Below are 21228 nucleotides of genomic sequence, written 5' to 3'. Positions count from 1 at the left end.
ACTTGCTTTAAGAAGCTGAAACAATATATATATTTATTCCACCACATTCCCAGTGGATCAGAAGTTTGCATACACACAATTAGTATTTGGTAGCATTGCCTTCACATTGCTCCACTTGGGTTAAACGTTTCGGGTAGCCTTCCACAAGCTTCCCACAATAAGTTGGGTGAATTTTGGCCCATTCCTCCTGACAGAGCTGGTGTAACTGAGTCAGGTTTGTAGGCCTCCTTGCTCGCACACCCTTTTTCAGTTTTTCCCACAAACTTTCTATGGGATTGAGGGTCAGGGCTTTGTGATGGCCACTCCAATACCTGGACTTTGTTGTCCTTAAGCCATTTTGCCAATACTTTGGAAGTATGTTTGGGGTCATTGTCCATTTGGAAGATCCATTTGCGACCAAGCTTTAACTTACTGACTGATGTTTTGAGACGTTGCTTCAGTATATCCACGTAACTTTCCTTCCTCAAATGCCATCTATTTAGTGTGCACCAGTCCCTCCTTCAGTGAAGCACCCCGCACAACATGATACTGCCACCCCCGTGCTTCACGGTTGGGATGGTGTTCTTCGGCTTGCAAGCCTCCTCTTTTTTCCACCAAACATAACAATGGTCATTATGGCCAAACAGTTCTATTTTTGTTTCATGAGACCTGAAGACATTTCTCCAAAAAAGTACAATCCTTGTCCCCATGTGCAGTTGTAAATGGTAGTCTGGCTTTTATATGGCGGGTTTGGAGTGGTATGACTGGCTGCGTGGTCCCAAGGTGTTTATACTGGGATACTATTGTTAGTACAGATGAACGTGGTCCCTTCAGGAATTTGGAAATTGCTCCCAAGGATGAACCAGACTTGGAGGTCTACAAAAAAACATTTTTTTAGGTCTTAGCTGATTTCTTTTGATTTTCCCATGATGTCAAGCAAAGAGGCACTGAGTCTGAAGGTAGGTCTTGAAATACATCCACAGGTACACCTCCAATTTACTCAAATGTCAATTAGAAGCTTCTAAAGCCATTACATGTTCTGTAATTTCCAAGCTGTTTAAAGACACAGTCAACTTAGTGTATGCAAACTTCTGACCCACAGGAATTGTGATACAGTGAATTATAAGTGAAATAATCTGTCTAAACAATTGTTGGAAAAATTACTTGTGTCATGCACGAAGTAGATGTCCTAACCGACTTGTCAAAACTAGTTTGTTAACAAGAAATTTGTGGAGTGGTTGAAAAACAAGTTAATGACTCCAACCCTAAGTGTATGGAAACGTCAACTGTGTGTGTGTGTGTGTGTGTGTGTATATATAAAGTGGGGCAAAAAAGTATTTAGTCAGCTACCAATTGTGCAAGTACTCCCACTTAAAAAGATGAGGCCTGTCATTTTCATCATAGGTACACTTCAACTATGACAGACAAAAACAGAAAAAAATCCAGAAAATCACATTGTAGGATTTTTAATGAATTTATTTGCAAATTATGGTGGAAAATAAGTATTTGGTCAATAACAAAAGTTGCTCAATACTTTGTTATATACCCTTTGTTGGCAATGACAGAGGTCAAACGTTTTCTGTAAGTCTTCACAAGGTTCTCACACACTGTTGCTGGTATTTTGGCCCATTCCTCCATGCAGATCTCCTCTAAAGCAGTGATGTTTTGGGGCTGTTGCTGGGCAACACGGACTTTCAACTCCCTCCAAAGATTTTCTATGCGGTTGAGATCTGGAGACTGGCTAGGCCACTCCAGGACCTTGAAATGCTTCTTATGAAGCCACTCCTTCGTTGCCCGGGCGGTGTGTTTGGGATCATTGTCATGCTGAAAGACCCAGCCACGTTTAATCTTCAATGCCCTTGCTGATGGAAGGAGGTTTTCACTCAAAATCTCACAATATATGGCCCCATTCATTCTTTCCTTTACACGGATCTGTCATCCTGGTCCCTTTGCAGAAAAACAGCCCCAAAGCATGATGTTTCCACCCCCATGCTTCACAGTAGGTATGGTGGTCTTTGGATGCAACTCAGCATTCTTTGTCCTCCAAACACAACGAGTTGAGTTTTTACCAAAAAGCTCTATTTTGGTTTCATCTGACCATATGACATTCTCCCAATCTTCTTCTGGATCATCCAAATGCTCTCTAGCAAACATCAGACGGGCCTGGACATGTACTGGCTTAAGCAGGGGGACATGTCTGGCACTGCAGGATTTGAGTCCCTGGCGGCGTAGTGTGTTACTAATGGTAGGCTTTGTTACTTTGGTCCCAGCTCTCTGCAGGTCATTCACTAGGTCTCCCCGTGTGGTTCTGGGATTTTTGCTCACCGTTTTTGCGATCATTTTGACCCCACGGGGTGAGATCTTGCGTGGAGCCCCAGATCGAGGGAGATATCAGTGGTCTTGTATGTCTTCCATTTCGTAATAATTGCTCCCACAGTTGATTTCTTCAAACCAAGCTGCTTACCTATTGCAGATTCAGTCTTCCCAGCCTGGTGCAGGTCTACAATTTTGTTTCTGGTGTCCTTTGACAGCTCTTTGGTCTTGGCCATAGTGGAGTTTGGAGTGACTGAGGTTGTGGACAGGTGTCTTTTATATTGATAACAAGTTCAAACAGGTGCCATTAATACAAGTAACGAGTGGAGGACAGAGGAGCCTCTTAAAGAAGAAGTTACAGGTCTGTGAGAGCCAGAAATCTTGCTTGTTTGTAGATGACCAAATACTTATTTTCCACCATAATTTGCAAATAAATTCATTAAAAATCCTACAATGTGATTCTGTATTTTATTTCCTCATTTTGTCTGTCATAGTTGAAATGTACCTATGATGAAAATGACAGGCCTCATCTTTTTAAGTGGGAGAACTTGCACAATTGGTGGCTAACTAAATACTTTTTTGCCCCACTGTGTATGTGTGTATGTATGTATGTATGTATATATTAATAACAGAACACTAGTCAGTTTAAATTTTACTAACCTGTTTTTGCTTTGTCATTATGGGGTAGTGTTTGTAGATTGATTGATTTAATCTTAGAATAAGTCTGTAGCCTAAATGTGGAAAAAGTCAAAGGGTCTGAATACTTTCCGAATGCACGGTATACAGCAGGAAGGAACAGTGTGATCTCCCAGGGTTCTCCACATTATTTTTGAAGACAGTGGTGCCAGTGGAGGCTGCTGAGGGGAGGACGGCTCATAATAGCTGGAAAGGCATCAAACACATGGAAACCATGTTTTATGTATTTGATACCATCCCACAAATTCTGCTCCAGCCTTAACCACGAGCCCATCCTCCCAAATGAAGGTGCCACCAACCTCCTGTGGGTGGTCTGAATACTTCAAAGGCATTGCACATTTGGTTTTAGTTCAGAGGGTTGAAGGGTCATATACCTGGGAGCTGAGCTGGGTCTTGATCCAGTTGAAGTAGTAGTTGAGGTCACTTCCCTCCATCAGGTCACGACCCCAGGCTGCTAGCTTAGCGATGATCCTGGCCGCCTGGGAGAGACTACAAGTCAGACCCTAAAGCCCAGCCTGAGCCAGGCTCAATATTAAAGTCACTCACTATTCAATGCTGATGGTATGGCTTATTGTTCAAATTCCATTTCCACAGTCATGTTAATGCATTAGACATTCCACTATATATAAATGCATCTCTCCCAGAGAGACCAAAACTATCCTTCCATTTATAATATTTTATAACAAAAAGGCCACAAGATGGAAATCCAATCAACATGCAAATAACCTGCTGGTCATTCTGAAGACATGAGAAATCTGCCTTTGAATTGTCTCTGTCCTCTTCTTTTCTGCTTCTCTCCGCCATCTCTCCCTTTCTCCCTCCACTCCATCTCTTATTGCTCTCCCTCAGTGCTAACTGTAGGGTAGTGTGTGGCATAGTCATACTAACCATGTGGACGGTGAACAGGTCCTGGCGATTGAGCATGGGCAGAAAGTAGGACCAGGCGGTGTTCTTGGTCTTTTTGGAGTAGTCGAAGAAGATGTTCACCCTCTGGTGATTCTCCTACAGAAATATAACAATACAGTGTTGTAACCTCCGGTGGTTCTAAAGGAACACAACAGAACAGTTCCCCAACGGTCCCAAGCTAGGAGAGCTCTAGTTCCCCAACGGTCCCAAGCTAGGAGAGCTCTAGTTCCCCAACGGTCCCAAGCTAGGAGAGCTCTAGTTCCCCAACGGTCCCAAGCTAGGAGAGCTCTAGTTCCCCAACGGTCCCAAGCTAGGAGAGCTCTAGTTCCCCAACGGTCCCAAGCTAGGAGAGCTCTAGTTCCCCAACGGTCCCAAGCTAGGAGAGCTCTAGTTCCCCAACGGTCCCAAGCTAGGAGAGCTCTAGTTCCCCAACGGTCCCAAGCTAGGAGAGCTCTAGTTCCCCAACGGTCCCAAGCTAGGAGAGCTCTAGTTCCCCAACGGTCCCAAGCTAGGAGAGCTCTAGTTCCCCAACGGTCCCAAGCTAGGAGAGCTCTAGTTCCCCAACGGTCCCAAGCTAGGAGAGCTCTAGTTCCCCAACGGTCCCAAGCTAGGAGAGCTCTAGTTCCCCAACGGTCCCAAGCTAGGAGAGCTCTAGTTCCCCAACGGTCCCAAGCTAGGAGAGCTCTAGTTCCCCAACGGTCCCAAGTAGGAGAGCTCTAGTTCCCCAACGGTCCCAAGCTAGGAGAGCTCTAGTTCCCCAACGGTCCCAAGCTAGGAGAGCTCTAGTTCCCCAACGGTCCCAAGCTAGGAGAGCTCTAGTTCCCCAACGGTCCCAAGCTAGAGAGCTCTAGTTCCCCAACGGTCCCAAGCTAGGAGAGCTCTAGTTCCCCAACGGTCCCAAGCTAGGAGAGCTCTAGTTCCCCAACGGTCCCAAGCTAGGAGAGCTCTAGTTCCCCAACGGCCCCAGCTAGGAGAGCTCAAAGAAGCACCTTATCGTTGAACATTCTTCTTTGAGTCATAAATGTATTGAAATGACTTATGAACTGGGCACACTGGAGGTGTGGCCACTTGGAGACCTCTCACTCAAACCCTTGTCTTATGTTTCACCTACCCCAAATTTCCAAGAATATTCTAATCATGTTACTAGATGTATCAAGAGTATTTTGAGATTTCGTTATCAACAAATGTGATGAAAAGTACAGTAAATGTACATAAAATCAGTGTAATGTTGGGATTCAGTCTTGTGACCTCATCTAAAGTCTAATAATTTTCCCATTATCTCCAAACTGGTCATGAATATGCTTCCCATATTTATTTTGTAAGAAACTTTTACATTTAGCCTTATTCATATAGGGCAATTCCCAGGAGTGTAAAGGGTTAACAGAACTCCGTTCCCCTACATTGAGGTCTTCACTAGGAAGGTAGCCTAGTGGTTAGAGCGTTGGGCCAGTGACCAAAATGTTGCTAGATCGAATCCCCAAGCTGACAAGGTAAAAATCAGTCATTCTGTCCCTGAACAAGGAAGTTAACCCACTGTTCCTAGGCCGTCATTGTAAATAAGAATTTGTTTGACCAGTTAAATAAAAAGGTTAAATAAATACGTTTAAAAAATAAAATAAAAATCACAGATCCACCTGCGCCAGAACACCCAAAATGAGATCCATGACCCGACTGGGTCTGGAACCAAAACTCTAAATAATGTCACAGGTCTGAGTTGGATCTGATATGATTGTCTCGGGTATGGGTCTCTACTGCTGCAGTAGAGATAAATGTTTATGCTGCTGCTCTTGCTTTTCATGAGAGTGGAGAGTGGCACATGTAGCTTGGTGTTGGCCAATCATGAGTCAGAGCTGCAGTAGGCGACAGTTATAGCGCCTCCGTGTTTTAAAAGTTAGAGGAGATATCTAATCAATGGAAGATGGAATTAAAAGTTATAGGAGAAGGATGGGCTACAACCAAGAGCCAACAGGCAGTCTGCTACCTTATATTCTGAATGGAGTTGTTGTTGTTATCTGGAACTGTAGGATTAAAAAACATGCACTGCAGCCTCTGTTAGCCTAGCTAGCTTCTCCCGGTTTGATGCAGTCAAGACAAGTACTTCGTAATCATATTTGATAATAAATTACCTCGCTATGGCAGCCATTACTCTACTGCAGTGCGAGTTTGCGTGGTTGGTTACTGTCTCGCTCCACCCTGCTCCCCATGTCACTAGCTCACAGTATACCCCCTCCTAGAGCGGCACCACTCTCCCTCTCGCACTTTATTAACCGGAGCTGACAAAGTAGCTTAAATTACTTTTCTGCTGAGTCCCTCAGTCAGACCAGGTCTGGACGCAACCAGGTCTATACGGAATGGGTCTAGTTGTCCTCGGGTCCATTTGGAACAGGTCTCTATATTAACTTCTTGGACCCGTTCTTCTACATTCACATCCCCAGACCAAAGTGAAGAACTAACAGTAACATCTGTCCACCGCAGGGTGATTCAGGGAGGAAGTAAAAACAGATGATTCAGAAAAGGTCGCTACGGTATTTTTGTATCTCTAGGTAAGCATGAACACGTGTGTTACCTGCAGGGTATCATCTATCAGAGTGAGGATGTACTGGACAGTCTGCTCCTTAGAGATGTGAGCCATCAGGTTCAGGAACGTCTTGGCACACTGGAAATACACAATATATACACACGTTACTAACATTATACAGACATACTAGGGTTGGGAGATGTCAACCGCCATCCTACGTTGATTATGAAGTGATTAAAACAGTGATATACAATGCTATCGTTCACAATTCCCCCCAAAACATGTGGTTGAAGAAGTCGCTCACTATTCCCCCCAAAACATGTGGTTGAAGAAGTCGCTCACTATTCCCCCCAAAACATGTGGTTGAAGAAGTCGCTCACTATTCCCCCCCCAAAACATGTGGTTGAAGAAGTCGCTCACTATTCCCCCCAAAACATGTGGTTGAAGAAGTCGCTCACTATTCCCCCCAAAACATGTGGTTGAAGAAGTCGCTCACTATTCCCCCCCCAAAACATGTGGTTGAAGAAGTCGCTCACTATTCCCCCCAAAACATGTGGTTGAAGAAGTCGCTCACTATTCCCCCCCCAAAACATGTGGTTGAAGAAGTCGCTCACTATTCCCCCCCCAAAACATGTGGTTGAAGAAGTCGCTCACTATTCCCCCCAAAACATGTGGTTGAAGAAGTCGCTCACTATTCCCCCCCCAAAACATGTGGTTGAAGAAGTCGCTCACTATTCCCCCCAAAACATGTGGTTGAAGAAGTCGCTCACTATTCCCCCCAAAACATGTGGTTGAAGAAGTCGCTCACTATTCCCCCCCCCCAAAACATGTGTTGAAGAAGTCGCTCACTATTCCCCCCCAAAACATGTGGTTGAAGAAGTCGCTCACTATTCCCCCCCCAAAACATGTGGTTGAAGAAGTCGCTCACTATTCCCCCAAAACATGTGGTTGAAGAAGTCGCTCACTATTCCCCCCAAAACATGTGGTTGAAGAAGTCGCTCACTATTCCCCCCAAAACATGTGGTTGAAGAAGTCGCTCCCCCCAAAACATGTGGTTGAAGAAGTCGCTCACTATTCCCCCCAAAACATGTGGTTGAAGAAGTCGCTCACTATTCCCCCCAAAACATGTGGTTGAAGAAGTCGCTCACTATTCCCCCCAAAACATGTGGTTGAAGAAGTCGCTCACTATTCACCCCCCAAAACATGTGGTTGAAGAAGTCGCTCACTATTCCCCCCCAAAACATGTGGTTGAAGAAGTCGCTCACTATTCCCCCCAAAACATGTGGTTGAAGAAGTCGCTCACTATTCCCCCCAAAACCCTCACTAAAACATGTGGTTGAAGAAGTCGCTCACTATTCCCCCCAAAACATGTGGTTGAAGAAGTCGCTCACTATTCCCCCCAAAACATGTGGTTGAAGAAGTCGCCACTATTCACCCCCCCAAAACATGTGGTTGAAGAAGTCGCTCACTATTCCCCCCCCAAAACATGTGGTTGAAGAAGTCGCTCACTATTCCCCCCAAAACATGTGGTTGAAGAAGTCGCTCACTATTCCCCCCCCAAAACATGTGGTTGAAGAAGTCGCTCACTATTCCCCCCAAAACATGTGGTTGAAGAAGTCGCTCACTATTCCCCCCAAAACATGTGGTTGAAGAAGTCGCTCACTATTCCCCCCAAAACATGTGGTTGAAGAAGTCGCCCCCCAAAACATGTGGTTGAAGAAGTCGCTCACTATTCCCCCCCCAAAACATGTGGTTGAAGAAGTCGCTCACTATTCCCCCCAAAACATGTGGTTGAAGAAGTCGCTCACTATTCCCCCCAAAACATGTGGTTGAAGAAGTCGCTCACTATTCCCCTCACCCCCCCAAAACATGTGGTTGAAGAAGTCGCTCACTATTCCCCCCAAAACATGTGGTTGAAGAAGTCGCTCACTATTCCCCCCAAAACATGTGGTTGAAGAAGTCGCTCACTATTCCCCCCAAAACATGTGGTTGAAGAAGTCGCTCACTATTCCCCCAAAACATGTGGTTGAAGAAGTCGCTCACTATTCCCCCCAAAACATGTGGTTGAAGAAGTCGCTCACTATTCCCCCAAAACATGTGGTTGAAGAAGTCGCCCCCCCAAAACATGTGGTTGAAGAAGTCGCTCACTATTCCCCCCAAAACATGTGGTTGAAGAAGTCGCTCACTATTCCCCCCCAAAACATGTGGTTGAAGAAGTCGCTCACTATTCCCCCCAAAACATGTGGTTGAAGAAGTCGCTCACTATTCCCCCCAAAACATGTGGTTGAAGAAGTCGCTCACTATTCCCCCAAAACATGTGGTTGAAGAAGTCGCTCACTATTCCCCCCAAAACATGTGGTTGAAGAAGTCGCTCACTATTCCCCCCAAAACATGTGGTTGAAGAAGTCGCTCACTATTCCCCCCAAAACATGTGGTTGAAGAAGTCGCTCACTATTCCCCCCAAAACATGTGGTTGAAGAAGTCGCTCACTATTCCCCCCAAAACATGTGGTTGAAGAAGTCGCTCACTATTCCCCCCCCCAAAACATGTGGTTGAAGAAGTCGCTCACTATTCCCCCCAAAACATGTGGTTGAAGAAGTCGCTCACTATTCCCCCAAAACATGTGGTTGAAGAAGTCGCTCACTATTCCCCCCAAAACATGTGGTTGAAGAAGTCGCTCACTATTCCCCCCCCCCAAAACATGTGGTTGAAGCTCACTATTCCCCCAAAACATGTGGTTGAAGAAGTCGCTCACTATTCCCCCCCCAAAACATGTGGTTGAAGAAGTCGCTCACTATTCCCCCCCCAAAACATGTGGTTGAAGAAGTCGCTCACTATTCCCCCAAACCCCCCAAAACATGTGGTTGAAGCTCACTATTCCCCCAAAACATGTGGTTGAAGAATTCGCTCACTATTCCCCCCAAAACATGTGGTGAAGAAGTCGCTCACTATTCCCCCCAAAACATGTGGTTGAAGAAGTCGCTCACTATTCCCCCAAAACATGTGGTTGAAGAAGTCGCTCACTATTCCCCCCAAAACATGTGGTTGAAGAAGTCGCTCACTATTCCCCCCAAAACATGTGGTTGAAGAAGTCGCTCACTATTCCCCCCAAAACATGTGGTTGAAGAAGTCGCTCACTATTCCCCCCAAAACATGTGGTTGAAGAAGTCGCTCACTATTCCCCCCAAAACATGTGGTTGAAGAAGTCGCTCACTATTCCCCCCAAACCCCCAAAACATGTGGTTGAAGAAGTCGCTCACTATTCCCCCCAAAACATGTGGTTGAAGAAGTCGCTCACTATTCCCCCCAAAACATGTGGTTGAAGAAGTCGCTCACTATTCCCCCCAAAACATGTGGTTGAAGAAGTCGCTCACTATTCCCCCCAAAACCCCCTAAAACATGTGGTTGAAGAAGTCGCTCACTATTCCCCCCAAAACATGTGGTTGAAGAAGTCGCTCACTATTCCCCCCAAAACATGTGGTTGAAGAAGTCGCTCACTATTCCCCCCAAAACATGTGGTTGAAGAAGTCGCTCACTATTCCCCCACTAAAACATGTGGTTGAAGAAGTCGCTCACTATTCCCCCCAAAACATGTGGTTGAAGAAGTCGCTCACTATCCCCCCCAAACCCCCCAAAACATGTGGTTGAAGAAGTCGCTCACTATTCCCCCCAAAACATGTGGTTGAAGAAGTCGCTCACTATTCCCCCCCCAAAACATGTGGTTGAAGAAGTCGCTCACTATTCCCCCCAAAACATGTGGTTGAAGAAGTCGCTCACTATTCCCCCCAAAACATGTGGTTGAAGAAGTCGCTCACTATTGAAGAAGTCGCCACCCCCCAAAACATGTGGTTGAAGAAGTCGCTCACTATTCCCCCCCAAAACATGTGGTTGAAGAAGTCGCTCACTATTCACCCCCCCAAAACATGTGGTTGAAGAAGTCGCTCACTATTCCCCCCAAAACATGTGGTTGAAGAAGTCGCTCACCCCCAAAACATGTGGTTGAAGAAGTCGCTCACTATTCCCCCCCCAAAACATGTGGTTGAAGAAGTCGCTCACTATTCCCCCCCCCCCCAAAACATGTGGTTGAAGAAGTCGCTCACTATTCCCCCAAAACATGTGGTTGAAGAAGTCGCTCACTATTCCCCCCAAAACATGTGGTTGAAGAAGTCGCTCACTATTCCCCCCAAAACCCCCCAAAACATGTGGTTGAAGAAGTCGCTCACTATTCCCCCCCCAAAACATGTGGTTGAAGAAGTCGCTCACTATTCCCCCCAAAACATGTGGTTGAAGAAGTCGCTCACTATTCCCCCCAAAACCGCTCACTATTCCCCCCAAAACATGTGGTTGAAGAAGTCGCTCACTATTCCCCCCCCAAAACATGTGGTTGAAGAAGTCGCTCACTATTCCCCCCAAAACATGTGGTTGAAGAAGTCGCTCACTATTCCCCCCCCAAAACATGTGGTTGAAGAAGTCGCTCACTATTCCCCCCAAAACATGTGGTTGAAGAAGTCGCTCACTATTCCCCCCAAAACATGTGGTTGAAGAAGTCGCTCACTATTCCCCCCCAAAACATGTGGTTGAAGAAGTCGCTCACTATTCCCCCCCAAAACATGTGGTTGAAGAAGTCGCTCACTATTCCCCCAAAACCCCCCCCAAAACATGTGGTTGAAGAAGTCGCTCACTATTCCCCCCCCAAAACATGTGGTTGAAGAAGTCGCTCACTATTCCCCCCCCAAAACATGTGGTTGAAGAAGTCGCTCACTATTCCCCCCAAAACATGTGGTTGAAGAAGTCGCTCACTATTCCCCCCAAAACATGTGGTTGAAGAAGTCGCTCACTATTCCCCCCCAAAACATGTGGTTGAAGAAGTCGCTCACTATTCCCCCCCAAAACATGTGGTTGAAGAAGTCGCTCACTATCCCCCCCATGTGGTTGAAGAAGTCGCTCCTATTCCATGTGGTTGAAGAAGTCCTATTCCCCCAAAACATGTGGTTGAAGAAGTCGCTCACTATCCCCCCCCAAAACATGTGGTTGAAGAAGTCGCTCACTATTCCCCCCCAAAACATGTGGTTGAAGAATGCTCACTATTCCCCCCAAAACATGGTTGAAGAAGTCGCTCACTATTCCCCCCAAAACATGTGGTTGAAGAAGTCGCTCACTATTCCCCCCAAAACATGTGGTTGAAGAAGTCGCTCACTATTCCCCCCCAAAACATGTGGTTGAAGAAGTCGCTCACTATTCCCCCCAAAACATGTGGTTGAAGAAGTCGCTCACTATTCCCCCCCCCCCAAAACATGTGGTTGAAGAAGTCGCTCACTATTCGCCCCCCCAAAACATGTGGTTGAAGAAGTCGCTCACTATTCCCCCCAAAACATGTGGTTGAAGAAGTCGCTCACTATTCCCCCAAAACATGTGGTTGAAGAAGTCGCTCACTATTCCCCCCCAAAACATGTGGTTGAAGAAGTCGCTCACTATTCCCCCCAAAACATGTGGTTGAAGAAGTCGCTCACTATTCCCCCCAAAACCCCCCAAAACATGTGGTTGAAGAAGTCGCTCACTATTCCCCCCCAAAACATGCGGTTGAAGAAGTCGCTCACTATTCCCCCAAAACATGTGGTTGAAGAAGTCGCTCACTATTCCCCCCCCAAAACATGTGGTTGAAGAAGTCGCTCACTATTCACCCCCCCAAAACATGTGGTTGAAGAAGTCGCTCACTATTCCCCCAAAACATGTGGTTGAAGAAGTCGCTCACTATTCCCCCCAAAACATGTGGTTGAAGAAGTCGCTCACTATTCCCCCAAAACATGTGGTTGAAGAAGTCGCTCACTATTCCCCCCCCAAAACATGTGGTTGAAGAAGTCGCTCACTATTCCCCCCAAAACATGTGGTTGAAGAAGTCGCTCACTATTCCCCCCCCCAAAACATGCGGTTGAAGAAGTCGCTCACTATTCCCCCCAAAACATGTGGTTGAAGAAGTCGCTCACTATTCCCCCCAAAACATGCGGTTGAAGAAGTCGCTCACTATTCGCCCCCCCCAAAACATGTGGTTGAAGAAGTCGCTCACTATTCCCCCCCCCCAAAACATGTGGTTGAAGAAGTCGCTCACTATTCCCCCCAAAACATGCGGTTGAAGAAGTCGCTCACTATTCCCCCCAAAACATGCGGTTGAAGAAGTCGCTCACTATTCCCCCAAAACATGTGGTTGAAGAAGTCGCCCCCCCCCAAAACATGTGGTTGAAGAAGTCGCTCACTATTCCCCCCCCCAAAACATGTGGTTGAAGAAGTCGCTCACTATTCCCCCCAAAACATGTGGTTGAAGAAGTCGCTCACTATTCCCCCCCCCCAAAACATGTGGTTGAAGAAGTCGCTCACTATTCCCCCCCAAAACATGTGGTTGAAGAAGTCGCTCACTATTCCCCCCAAAACATGTGGTTGAAGAAGTCGCTCACTATTCCCCCCAAAACATGTGGTTGAAGAAGTCGCTCACTATTCCCCCCCCAAAACATGTGGTTGAAGAAGTCGCTCACTATTCCCCCCAAAACATGTGGTTGAAGAAGTCGCTCACTATTCCCCCAAAACATGTGGTTATTCCCCCCAAAACATGTGGTTGAAGAAGTCGCTCACTATTCCCCCCCCCAAAACATGTGGTTGAAGAAGTCGCTCACTATTCCCCCCAAAACATGTGGTTGAAGAAGTCGCTCACTATTCCCCCCAAAACATGTGGTTGAAGAAGTCGCTATTCACTATTCCCCCCAAAACATGTGGTTGAAGAAGTCGCTCACTATTCCCCCCAAAACATGTGGTTGAAGAAGTCGCTCACTATTCCCCCCAAAACATGTGGTTGATTCGCTCACTATTCCCCCCCAAAACATGCGGTTGAAGAAGTCGCTCACTATTCCCCCCAAAACATGTGGTTGAAGAAGTCGCTCACTATTTCCCCCCAAAACATGTGGTTGAAGAAGTCGCTCACTATTCCCCCCCCCCCCCCAAAACATGTGGTTGAAGAAGTCGCTCACTATTCCCCCCAAAACATGTGGTTGAAGAAGTCGCTCACTATTCCCCCCCAAAACATGTGGTTGAAGAAGTCGCTCACTATTCCCCCAAAACATGTGGTTGAAGAAGTCGCTCACTATTCCCCCCAAAACATGTGGTTGAAGAAGTCGCTCACTATTCCCCCCAAAACATGTGGTTGAAGAAGTCGCTCACTATTCCCCCCAAAACATGCGGTTGAAGAAGTCGCTCACTATTCCCCCCAAAACCCCCCCAAAACATGTGGTTGAAGAAGTCGCTCACTATTCCCCCCAAAACATGTGGTTGAAGAAGTCGCTCACTATTCCCCCCCCCCAAAACATGTGGTTGAAGAAGTCGCTCACTATTCCCCCCAAAACATGTGGTTGAAGAAGTCGCTCACTATTCCCCCCAAAACATGTGGTTGAAGAAGTCGCTCACTATTTCCCCCCCAAAACATGTGGTTGAAGAAGTCGCTCACTATTCCCCCCAAAACATGTGGTTGAAGAGGTCGCTCACTATTCCCCCCAAAACATGTGGTTGAAGAAGTCGCTCACTATTCCCCCCAAAACATGTGGTTGAAGAGGTCGCTCACTATTCCCGCCCCCCCAAAACATGTGGTTGAAGAAGTCGCTCACTATGGTAAAATCATTATATTAAGTATTTTACCATTTTCTTTTCAGGAAAACCATGGTTACAAGTAGAACACAAAACAGTTGAATGTTTTATTTCATTGCCAAATGTCAAAATAAATTGTCCGCCAAAGCAAAAAACAGATTCATTTATATGAATGCGGTAAGTACAGACATTGTTCACTCAGTGGGAAATTAATATCCAACCAGTCAGTGACAACTGCATGGAGTTTGTGACAACAAATGTGAGATTAGAGTATTCTAGACACTATGTCCTGGGATTTCCTAAGATCATCTATGTAGAAGAACCCATTACCTTGTGAGCATCATAGAGCACTGCTTTATCTTGGCCAGGTCGCAGTTGTAAATGAGAACTTGTTCTCAACTAGCCTACCTGGTTAAATAAAAGGTTAAATATTTATTTATTTATTTTGATTCATAGAGCAAACCGTGTACATGTGCGCGAGTCTCCGCTTTTCATATATAGCTTTTAATAGGTTTGTAGCTCAAACAGACGTTTTTGTAAAAAGACCCGGCCGAGGGACCCGTCGGGATCCGGCATTACGGTGGGACTCATTGGGTTAAAAAAAATTGATAAACTTGTAATGCCACTTGATAAAATGGCCCTTGAATGTTTTGGTACCTACTGGAGAGCTCTTTGTCTACCCCCATTCAGCATCGTTCACACCCTCTTAAGCTTTAGCCCCACCCATCTCTTTAAGGATTCACATGTGAGGCCATGTGCTAAACAGAGTGAGTGGTGTAGTAAACAACCAAAGATTTCAAGACTAAAAGTGGTAAAAGTAGTAGCCTTCAATAAGGAAAAACTCCAGGTTAAAATAAACTTCATCTGACTTTGGTGCAGGTCATGTTGTTCTTCACATTACCGTCTCTGGTAAACACACACTATATCAGATAAAATAACCTGTGTGTCCTGTGAAGGTGACAACAGTACAGTGAAATGGTTGCTTGCATAGTAGCAAAACGTGTCAATTATAATTATTAGACAAAGCTTACCTGACACACTTGTCTAAATTGATGGGTCATGTGAAGGAAATGCCGTAATCACCCCCAGCCACATCTAGCTAAGTGAATGGGTCCCTATTGTTCATGAAATACAATAGATGGCCGTAGAAACATCTAAATGATGATTAATGGAAACAGGACACACCTGAGCACAATTTTGAGTGTCATAGCAAAGGGTCTGATACTTCTGGTGTGGTTTTTGATTATAATACATTTGCAAAAATGTCTAAAAACCTGTTTCTGCTTTGTCATTATGGGGTGTGTAGATTAATGAGGAAAAACATTAATTTAATCCATTTTAGAATAAGGACATAATGTAACAAAACGTGGAAAAAGTTGCTCTGAATACTTCCCGAATTCACTGAAACAAAAAAACACCAGACACACATTATATAACCTGTCCCCCAGAAGCTGGGTTTTAAATCTGTTATTTATTTCACCTTTATTTAACCAGGTAAGCCAGTTGAGAACAAGTTCTCATTTACAACTGTGACCTGGTCAAGATAAAGCATGGCAGTGCGACAAAAACGACAGAGTTACACTTAAACGTACATTCAATAACACAATAGAAAAAATATATGTACAGTGTGTGCAAATGGCGTAAGGAGGTAAGGCAAAAAAATAGGCCATAGTAGCGAAATAATTACAATTTAGCTAATTAACACCGGAGTGATAGATGTGCAGATTATGATGTGCAAGTAGAGATACCGGTGTGCAAAAGAGCAAAAAAAGTAAATAAAAACAATATGGGGATGAGGTAGGTAGTTGGATGGGCTATTTACAGGTACAGTGATCTGTAAGCTCCTCTGACAGCTGATGCTTAAAGTTAGTGAGGGAGATATGAGTCTCCAGCTTCAGTGATTTTTGCAATTAATTCCAGTCATTGGCAGCAGAGAACTGGAAGGAAAGGCGGCCAAAGAGGAGTTGGCTTTGGGGATGACCAGTGAAATATACCTGCTGGAGCGCGTGCTACGGGTGGGTGTTGCCATGGTGACCAGTGAGCTGAGATAAGGTGGGGATTTACCTAGCAAAGACTTGTAGATGACCTGGAGGGCCAGCATACAGGTCATACAGAGCATACAGGTCGCAGAGGTGGGTGGTATATGGGGCTTTGGTGACAAAACGGTTGGCACTGTGATAGACTGCATCCAGTTCGCTGAGTAGTGTTGGAGGCTATTTTGTAAAGGACGTCGCCGAAGTTGAGGATCGGTAGGATAGTCAGTTCACATGAAGACAGCACACAAGGAATACTTGTGAAAACGTCATGCATTAAATGAAGACCGGCTAATGTGAAAAGCCATCTTGGAGGATATGCATATAGCAGTAAATGTAGCTACAGATGTAATTCTCCATTACAGGTACTGTTTGTCGTAGCAAACATCATTCACAACTTGACGATAAAAGATATGACTGTATGAAAATCTGGATAATGCCCAACACTAGTCATGGAGAATCTCATGTGAAGCTACATTAAAATGCAGCTGTGCAGTAACAGCTAGCTGGTTTATTGTGTGTGTGTGTGTGTGTGTGTGTGTTGTACCTGATGTCCTTCGTTGGTGAGAATGATCTGTTTCTCCTCAGAATGAGCCACTTCAAACTTCTTAATGAACTCACAGTCCTCGGCAGAGATCATCTGACCCCTATGAGACACACAGCATGATAATTATACAACAGTCTTGGGGAAGCTACTCTGAAAATAGTTTTAAAAGCTGTCAATTACTTCCCACTGGAAGTGAAGCTACACTAAAGCTACTTTGAAAAAGAAGTTCACTACATTCAAACTACTTGTTGATAAATTATCATATACAAAAATTGCAGGAACACTTTGGAATCGAATGAGTAATTTAGCAAATTAAAACGGTTGTCTTTCTGTTTTGTATGTTTTATCTACTGTATTAAAAGCACCCATGTCACACTATTCAAACTCTAATAGGGAAGTAAAGGTTCAGTAGCCTATCGCTCCTCTCGTGTTGGGCGTGCAACGTCAAATGTCTCAAAGGATGTATGCTGGAGCCTGCAGGCATGGGTAGAGAAGTAGTTGTCTTTCCATGGAAATGTCCTTCCTAAATATTATTGGCTAATCTAGTCTCTGACATTGACTGGAAATATTGATAAAATGTGTGTGTCGGTCTGCAAATTGTCCCGCTCCTATCAAAGTTGGTTTTCAAAAAACAGTTCCATTTTGTAGCTTATTCCTTATTGTATTAAAAGCACTTCCGTCACAATATTCACTAATTCTTGCTGATTTACATTGAGTAGACTACCCTCTGTCTCTTTTGTTGGGCATGCCAGATCAAGTGCGCCTATGTGTGGTCGCAATTAAATAGCCTGTAGACTAGGTTATATGGGTGGAGAAGCAGGCCCATTAAATGGCCGCAGGTAGCCTAGCGGTTAGAGCGTTGGACAAGTAGGCAAAAAGGTTGCTGCTCGAATACCCGAGCCAACAAGGTGAAAAATCTGTTGATGTGGAGGTGTGCATGGGCACGCAGTCATGGGTGAACAGGGAGTACAGGAGAGGGCTGAGAACGCACCCTTGTGGGGCCCCAGTGTTGAGGATCAGCAGGGTGGAAATGTTACCTACCCTCACCACCAGGGGGCGGCCCGTCAGGAAGTCCAGGACCCAGTTGCACAAGGCGGGGTTGAGACCCAGGGTCTCAAGCTTAATGAGTTTGGAGGGTACTATGGTGTTAAATGCTGAGCTGTAATCGATGAACAGCATTCTTACATAGGTATTCCTCTTGTCCAGATGGGTTAGGGCAGTAGGATTGCGTAGTCTGTGAACCTATTGGGGCAGTCAGCAAATTGGAGTGGGTCTAGGGTGGAGGTGATATGATCCTTGACTAGTCTCTCAAAGCACTTCATGAGGACGGAAGTGAGTGCTACGGGCGGTAGTCGTTTAGCTCAATTACCTTAGCTTTCATGGGAACAGGAACAATGGTGGTCCTCTTGAAGCATGTGGGAACAGCAGACTGGAATAGGAATTGATTGAATTGATTATGTCCGTAAACACACCAGCCAGCTGGTCTGTGCATGCTCTGAGGATGAAGCTAGGGATGCAGTCTGGGCCAGCAGCCTTGCGAGGGTTAACATGTTTAAATGTTTTAATCGCGTTGGCTACGGTGAAGGAGAGTCTGCAGGTTTTGGTAGCGGGCCATGTCAGTAGCACTGTATTGTCCTCAAAGCGAGCAAAGAAGTTTAGTCTGTCTGGGTCAAGATGTTGGCATCCGCGACGGGGCTGGTTTTCTTTTTGTAATCCGTGATTGACTGTAGACCCTGCCACATAAGTCTCATTCTGAGCAGTGGAATTGCGACTCAACTTAGCCTCTATACTGATGCTTAGCTTGTATACAGGGGGTACCCGATACGGAGTCAATGTGTGGGGTTTCAGGCTAGTCAAGGTAATATTTACAGGAACCGGAAGGTCTCAACCTGCTCCACTACAGCCCCGTCGATGAGAATGGGGGCGTGCTCTGCCCTCCTTTTTCTGTAGTCCACGATCATCTCCTTTGTCTTTATCACGTCAAGGGAGGTTGTTGTCCTGGCACCACACGGCCAGGTCACTGACCTCCTCCCTATAGGCTGTCTCATCGTTGTCGATGATCAGACCTATCACTGTTGTGTCGTCAGTAAACTTAATGATGGTGTTGGAGTCGTGCTTGAGTTCTGAGCTGTATGTTATTTGATTACGCAGACAACGCTCACAGTTTACTCCTTCACATATTCATAATCCTCATAATATATGGCTAAATGATTGACCCATAAGACATAGGCTACACAGCATGATTATTGAACTACAAATGTTCATTCAGTAATCCACTCCTGAAGTCACCTGACCCCATTCATATGACCTTGAGACACAAGACACATACAAATTGGTAGGCCTACATTATATACATAATAGATATTAATAGTTTTTCCCCGACCTCTGCTGAAATCATTTGACCCCTTTGAGAAAAGATACACAGTATGATTGATGACTATTAAAATACACGTTAGACATTCAATGAGAACATTCAAAGAAAAATCTAATTTGGTATTTATTAGGATCCCATTAGCCACTGCAAAAGCATCATCTACTCTTCCTGGGGTAAACATAATTAGACTAGAATCCCAGTGTTATGGGCCTAGCTCTGCTTTAGATGGAGCAGTGAATCCCAGGGTTATGGGCCTAGTTCTGCTTTAGATGGAGCAGTGAATCCCCGTGTTATGGGCCTAGCTCTGCTTTAGATGGAGCAGTGAATCCCAGGGTTATGGGCCTAGCTCTGCTTTAGATGGAGCAGTGAATCCCAGGGTTATGGGCCTAGCTCTGCTTTAGATGGAGCAGTGAATCCCAGGGTTATGGGCCTAGCTCTGCTTTAGATAAAGACACTGGGATTCACTTCTCTGTCTGTCTTTTTGACTTCTGTTTAACACTAACAGTACTTCCTAATTACAGAAGCAGCCTACAACACTGGCATTACCCCTGGAAATACTACAAGAGCAGAGTGAAGTGGCCTTTTGTCCCAGCACTATACAAGATGATTCAACTTCTTATTAAAAGACCATGATTAGAAGAATCAGTGTAGTGCTATGAATGGGCAGCCATGAATATCTCATATCCACAAGACTGTGACTCACAGCCCAGAAAAATACCAAAATAACCTTTCGACTAGTACTAAGCCTAGTGCCCAGCATGAAAATGACAAAATTAAAAGGTGCACTATAGAGAAGAGAATCATTGTACCATCTAAAAAAAAAAAAAGATTTTCCATAACCCAAAATATTGTATTTTTAAGTGTTTGAAACTGGTGTACAAAACCGAAAACGCAAAAACTAAACTTAAGACCGGGAAGCATATAAATAGCGCACAGAACAGATCTACCGTTTCTTAGAGACTTCCTTTCAATAAGAATGACATATCGATAACACACATTTCTATGTGAATTTAGGTCAGGTCACCCAAAACGTTACATATTGCAGCTTTAAAGGGCGAACAGGCATAGTGCCCTATGAACAAAATATGAGGGAGCTCAAAAAATGCCATGAAGAGGGGTGGAGGAAGAGGAGTAGGGCGAAGGTGTACTTACTGCAGGTATGACTGCCAGTTGACCTTGTTGGCTCGGACTTCAGCTGCCTTGGCAGCGATGATGTTGGTGGGCACTGCAGCGTCCACCGCCCCGCGGATATCCATCCTGATACACCTGTAGGAAATCTCTCTGGACAAGAATGAATAACTACCTGGAAGGAAGGAGACAGGTGGGTTTGATTGATAAATAATACTCAGTCATAAATCAACACGTCATTGGGATACACACACATATATACACATACAAACATAGGGAGATTTTGCATCAGTCATTTTTCATAATATCCTAATTCTGCAGGTGAGAGCTCATGACCAACTCTGTAACCAGATCAGCTGCTTTAGCTAACGCAACATTACCCAGTAGCTAGCTAACTTGGCTAATGTAATGCAATGACATGATGGTGCAGTAACGTTATTGACCAAACATATGTATTATTTAGTTACAACGACAGCACTTGTCAACAAATCATGAAATTAGTGATGTTACTGAATGCGTTTGAGTCGTCTCGCCAGCTAAGTGAGCTAACTGGCTAATGTCAATACCCTGGTGCAAGCTAACGATAGCTTAATTTAGCATCAATGCCAAGATATTCTAACGATATAACACACAATACAGAACCTATAATCTCATAGAAACATTCCAATACAATTTTCCTACCGTTAAAACACACAAGCCAAATAGAGCATTAATTTCTGTGGTTTAAAATCAAAAGGCCATCAGTATCTCTCCGCTAACAACTACAACGTGATGCTGTCAGCAGGAAGCCCTGAAATCCAGTCAGCTGTCCTTCAATGACGCTTTACGTCGCTTCAATGACGCTTTACGTCGCTTCAATGACGCTTTACGTCGTCACATCCCAGTGTACGTATTGTAGGGAGTAATAAATGTCCCTTCCCCAAGCAAGGGAGTGATGAGGAGTACGAAAGAAAGAAAGAAAGAAAGAAAGAAAGAAAGAAAGAAAGAAAGAAAGAAAGAAAGAAAGAAAGAAAGAAAGAAAGAAAGAAAGAAAGAAGTGGATGATGGAAGTGGATTCTGAATACAATGGCGATAGAACTAAGGAGAATTGGATTATTGTCAAAAATAA

At 44.9% G+C, this 21228-nt stretch overlaps 1 protein-coding gene across 3 annotated transcripts in view; it reads right to left on the bottom strand.

Moving 5' to 3' along the window:
* The window catches only part of LOC112230623 (V-type proton ATPase subunit H), a 43604-nt gene extending 22659 nt beyond the window's left edge, over positions 1 to 20945 (bottom strand). For 2 of the 3 annotated variants that reach the window (XM_042307945.1, XM_042307947.1), the window contains exons 1-6: positions 20802 to 20945; positions 20145 to 20295; positions 16619 to 16718; positions 6461 to 6550; positions 3877 to 3990; positions 3363 to 3467 (exon numbers count right to left, since the gene is read on the bottom strand). In XM_042307945.1, coding sequence (XP_042163879.1) covers positions 3363 to 3467; positions 3877 to 3990; positions 6461 to 6550; positions 16619 to 16718; positions 20145 to 20248 — 513 coding nt within the window. In that variant the 5' untranslated portion in view covers positions 20249 to 20295; positions 20802 to 20945. The remainder of the gene's footprint in view (positions 1 to 3362; positions 3468 to 3876; positions 3991 to 6460; positions 6551 to 16618; positions 16719 to 20144; positions 20296 to 20801) is intronic. The other variant, XM_042307946.1, reaches the window with a different exon arrangement.
* Positions 20946 to 21228: the final 283 nt, after the last annotated feature.

Source organism: Oncorhynchus tshawytscha, linkage group LG28, assembly GCF_018296145.1.
Source record: "Oncorhynchus tshawytscha isolate Ot180627B linkage group LG28, Otsh_v2.0, whole genome shotgun sequence".
NCBI lineage: Eukaryota > Metazoa > Chordata > Actinopteri > Salmoniformes > Salmonidae > Oncorhynchus > Oncorhynchus tshawytscha.
Note: the sequence above shows the minus strand (reverse complement) of the source record. Positions and strands in the feature narration are given on the sequence as shown.